The 5542-nt window shown below is 39.0% G+C and overlaps 1 protein-coding gene across 1 annotated transcript; it reads left to right on the top strand.

The window, feature by feature from the left end:
* The first annotated feature begins 1225 nt into the window (after positions 1-1225).
* Positions 1226-4811, top strand: LOC137725455 (probable serine/threonine-protein kinase At1g54610). The gene is made up of 7 exons (XM_068464146.1): positions 1226-1636; positions 1756-2040; positions 2242-2556; positions 2689-2910; positions 3093-3187; positions 3768-3834; positions 4365-4811. Exons 1-7 carry the CDS (start codon positions 1226-1228, stop codon positions 4809-4811), a joined length of 1842 nt encoding a protein of 613 aa, XP_068320247.1.
* Positions 4812-5542: the final 731 nt, after the last annotated feature.

Genomic DNA, 5542 nt, shown 5'->3' with positions numbered 1-5542 from the left:
GACAATGCAGCATGTATCGAGCAGTTAAAGAAGGGATACATCAAGGGAGACAACACCAAGCACGTAGCGCCGAAGTTCTTTTATTCTCACCAACAACAACAACATCAAAACATTGAAGTCAAACAAATCCATTCCCAAGACAACTTGGCCGATCTCTTCACCAAGTCATTGCCCAAGTCTACTTTCCAGAAGCTCGTCGAAGGAATTGGTATTCGTAAATTGTTTGAGTTGAATTGCTTGAAGTTATCTTATTTGGAAGTTATGTCTAACTCAGGGGGAGCATCCTGAAGCATACTCACTTGATCTTAATGTACTATTTTTCCTACGATTAGGAGCATTTTTTTCACTGGGTTTTTGCTATCTAACGGGGTTTTGATGAGGCACCCATCTTGGGATGATCATACTTGATTGAGTTCACTATTTTTGTCTTGTTTGACGTTTGTTTTAGACATTATGCATACTTCTCACTTTTCTCCTTAGTCTATGGGTTTTTCCCCATGCCTTGGGTTTTACCATAGCGAGGTTTTGTGAGTTTTACTACCAATGCATACTTTCTTTAAATTTGAGACTCGCGTTCACCCGTTGTGTCGATGGTTTCATCAACTATTCTACCTTATCTGCTGAAGATCTGATGCGATGGTTTGTTGAGTATTTACACTCTCAAGGGGGAGTGTTGCAGTCATATTTAGAATAGGAATGTGATTGTGTAAATCCTAGTAGATATAGGGATATATCTTATATTCTTATTAGGAGTTGATTACCTATTAAGAGTTGTAATCCTAAATGGATAAGGTTTTTACTTATCCCACTACTGTAAATAAAGGCACAAGGGGGGTGATACAACACACACCTCACAATTAAATCTCTCTCTTCCCTCTTGCTACCGCCGGCCCTCTCTCTCTCTAATCCCTTAGATTAATTCAATTAAATAGGCCTACAACAATATATATATTTGAATGTTGATTTCTATGATGGCGGAGAAAGAGGAGCCAACTACAAAGACAATGTAATGGTTGGTATAATTCCGAGGCAATGCCGGCCAAGAAACGCTAGTGTCACTCGCTCTTGTTTCCATTTCGCATTTTCTGAAAAATTTGTACCAATTACCAACCATCTTCATTAATTGGGAATCACTGGATTTACCATGCTGTCATTGCTCACCAACACCACCATTGCTGCCACCGCCTAGGTGATATCGTCCACTCCAAAGTCGGTCAGAGACTTAATGGGTTGTGTTCAGACGAAAACTAACTCCCCAAGTCATGACCTTCAAGTCCTTGACAAGTTGAAACGCGACAATGGCTATGCCAAGGGGAGCACTGGAGGAAGACCCGTTACCCAAAAACACTCGAGGAAGGAGATTAAGCCGGTGTTCAATGGGGAGGATAAGATTGCTGATGGTGGTAGAACTGGTGGAGCAGGAGGAGGAGGAGGAGGAGAAGGTTTAGTTGTTCGAGAGAAAGAGAGAGGTAAGAACGGTGGGAATGTTTCGGGAAGGATGACGTTGGAGAAGATTGGAGGAGATGATGATGATATTGTGGATGGCTGGCCAAAGTGGCTGGTTGAGAATGTGCCTCAAGATGTCTTGGCTGGTTTCGTTCCAAAGACTGCTGACTCCTATGATAAACTTGCTAAGGTAATATCACTCCTCTAGACAGACTCCACTTACTAATTTGTTTGAATAAGGATGTTGGGATTTCTTGGTGGACAAGCAACCTGAATTTGGGTTTTGATATTTTTTTTGTTTTGTTGTAGGTAGGGCAGGGAACCTACAGCAATGTGTACAAAGCTCGTGACAGGGACACCAAAAAGATTGTTGCTTTGAAAAAAGTCCGGTTTGACACATCAGAGCCAGAGAGTGTCAAGTTTATGGCGAGGGAGATAACGATGCTACAGAAGCTAGATCATCCCAATATCATCAAGCTTGAAGGGGTAGCTACATCAAGAATGCAGTATAGTCTATATCTCGTCTTTGATTTGATGCAGTCCGACTTGACTAGAGTAATCTCACGTCCTGGAAAGAGGCTCACTGAACCCCAGGTTGGCATTTTATCTCGTCATCTATCCCTACGCCTAAAAATTTGTTTTATCTATATATGTTACGTAGCTTTTGGGCTTATACGTGCGCATAAGTACAGATGAACTAAGAGTGTAACGGAAATGGTGTGGAATTCATAGTAATAAATGATCAGACGGACAGATTTAGGTAGTTTTTTTTATTCCTTTTTCTCTTTCATACAGGTCAAGTGCTATATGCAGCAGCTTCTTGCTGGTCTCCAGCACTGCCATGAAAACGGGATTTTACACCGAGACATTAAAGCTTCCAACTTGCTAATAGACAGAAATGGGATGTTGAAAATTGCAGATTTTGGGCTTGCAAATTTTTTCCCTCCGAAGAAACGTCCTCTTACAAGCCGAGTTGTGACACTCTGGTACAGAGCGCCAGAGCTCTTGTTAGGTTCTACAGATTATGGAGTTGGTATTGATCTTTGGAGTGCAGGATGCCTGTTGGCAGAGATGTTTGTTGGGAGGCCAGTTATGCCTGGGAGGAACGAGGTAAAATGATTTTATCCTAAACTTCGTTTTCAAAACCAGAAACCTCAATTATATTCACACAAGGAATCATCGATGATCCCACCATCATTTTTGAGAACTTACATAGGCAGAGACATTAATTTGTGTATTCAGGTTGAGCAACTTCATAAGATCTTCAAGCTTTGTGGTTTACCCGGAGAGGATTACTGGAAGAAAATGAAGTTACCAACAAGCTTCCGACCACCACAACATTACAAACCTAGTTATGAAGAGTTCTTCAGGGACTTCTCAAGTTCATCATTTGATCTCTTAACAACACTTCTTGCTCTGGACCCGGCATCTCGTGGCAGTGCTGCTTCTGCTCTCCGAAGTCAAGTGAGTACAATCCGAAGCTCTTTCTTCGTGTAATCAATGTTTTCCGTTACTTCTTTTTGGTCCCTAGCTTCCCTTTCATTTGGCTCACCAACTGCAATCTGCATCTGAAATTTGGTCCCTAGCTTCCCTTTTAGTATCCGCTCAACATGTATTTACAAATTGTAAATTCTTTCTGGTTTCAGTTTTTTAGTTCGAGTCCGTTGGCATGTGACCTTTCAGCTCTACCAGTAATGTATAAAGAGAAGGACGAACGCACTCACACCAAGGATCGGAAGAAGTATGCTATTTCAAATTTCAATTATACATTGCAATTTACTTTCGTTCACTATTTTGATTAATTTAGGCATAACAATAGACTGAAAGAAGGAAAGATGACCCAAATTATAATTTATAATTTGTTTTTATGAAGTTTTTAACATTTGACCAAATCTTACTTTCCATAACGCAAATTGGGATGATGTACCCCTTCAAGCTAATGATATCGGGATGATCAAATTTTGCTTTACATAATATTAACATTTGATCAATACATCCTTCTCGTGTACAATTTTACAAATTCATTAGCGTATCAATTGCATTTTTCCATCTTTCATTACATGCTAGATTTGCTGTTTCTGTTTTTTGGGTGGTTAAGAAGGCATATTCCGATGTTCGATTGATATTAGACATGGTGCATTTTGTTCATAGCAAAATGGTTTTCTGTAATGAAGAGTTGCAGAAACGGAACCCTCACAACGACTGTCATGAATCTTGTAAAAATCTTCAAGAAATTTTGAAATCTAGCGAGGGCTTTTATTTAAATGCTACCAAAACACAATTGCTAATTAGTGTGCTTTTCCATCTTAATTATGTACAAGGAGGACTTCCAAACCAAAGCAACCGTCTCAAACGAATCGCGGACTGGTTCAGAGAAAGGTTCAAGAGGTCAGAGGAGGATTTGAATCTTCTAATGAAGTAAATTCTGCACCTTCATAAATCTCTGATCTTAAATCATGATTTTCATTTGAATTATCCATTAAATTAATCCTTTTCTTAGTTCCACTTAATTGGGTAATTCAGTTAAGCTGTTATGTGTTTCACAAGTTTCTTGGCGGTGTCTCCCTAATTTAGTAGTTTTTAGAAGGGAAATGAAATGTGTACATTACTTTGATCGATCCAAATGTTAGAATTAAACATGGTGTGCGTACGGAAAAAAAGGGTATGTGAATACCATCGCCTTACATAATAAATGAAACTACCATTATCCTTACGAAATTCTTTGCAGAAACCTGTAAAAGTAGAGAATTTTCCGATCTGTATTCTTCTCCTGACTAGCTAGTGTAAGTATTGAATTACTATCGCCTCTTATTTATAAATGGAGTTGTAATATTGTACTGCATATGCATGCGATTGATATACATATACGCATAGCTCATGACGATCGATGTACATATATGGTTTTTGTACTTGTTTAGTTTTCGCAGCTGGAAAAGAAGGCGGAACCAAACATGTACCGGCAAGTAATGGGAAGTTTGCACAGCCAGGATATGGGAAGCATCCATAGCGAAACGGGAAGCATGCATAGCCAAGACCAAGACCAAGAGACAGGCAACAGTGCAAGCAGCAGCACTTCCTCCTATACTTTCAACACAAGCAGAAGAAGAAACAGCATATATGACAACTTGCATGCATCTCTTTCTCCAATAATTCGGTCGCACCAAAAACGGTTCCCAACCACCGAGGGTCATCCTAATGCTTTGAAGAACATCAATCCCGATATTCTTAAGAACATCAACAACTTCGCGCTCTTGCAGGCCTCGATAAAAGATATCATCAACCATACTGAAGGCAGTGCGCTGTCTCAGTTCCGCAGATCTCATTCAACATTGGACTTCCGAAACATTGATCTGGACAAGATGTGATAACTAGTACAGTGTGGATCAGACTGGACTAAGATTGAATAGACAAACGGAACATATATTTATCAGGCCATTGGGCTGGTTTGATATTGCTGTGCTTTGAAAAAAAACTGCTTCTGCTGTGCTGTGAGAATAAGCGGCTGTGAAATAAAGCAGTAGAGTGTTTGGTAAACTTTTTTGTAAAAGTGCTTTTGAAAAAAAAAAACAGTATTATAGTGTTTGGTAAACTTTTATGTAAAACAGATGTGAAAAAAAGCCGATTTTTCAAAGCTGGGTTTTGCAGCTTCTTGTTTTTGGCTTTTTTTCACCCAAAATTGTGAAAAAAAGCTGAAGCTGAATGTTTACCAAACACAAAAACAGCTCCCAGCTTTTTTTGATACCAGCGTTTTTCAGAATCACTTCAGTGCCAAACCAGGTCTTAAGCTGTTATATTCTTCCATGCGCGCTATTTACAAGCTTATAATTCCTTTTCCTCCATTTTTCGGTTTCTATTCAGGGAACTGAGTTTGTGCTATAAATAAATCTTTGTATGGACCCTTTCTTTACTCGATTATTTATGCTAAATTCTCTTGGGAATAAATAATTTACAATGACAGAAAAGTAGTAATTTTTATGATTCTCTTCAATTTAATATTTACTTGTTTGACAAGTAATTGTTTTACGGAAGCTCCAACAAATAGTTTTCCAAAAGGTGGTTTTCCTATTGTTTTTCTTGAAACTTCCCTGGTTTTTAT

This window comes from Pyrus communis, chromosome 1 (genome assembly GCF_963583255.1).
Source record: "Pyrus communis chromosome 1, drPyrComm1.1, whole genome shotgun sequence".
NCBI lineage: Eukaryota > Viridiplantae > Streptophyta > Magnoliopsida > Rosales > Rosaceae > Pyrus > Pyrus communis.
Note: the sequence above shows the minus strand (reverse complement) of the source record. Positions and strands in the feature narration are given on the sequence as shown.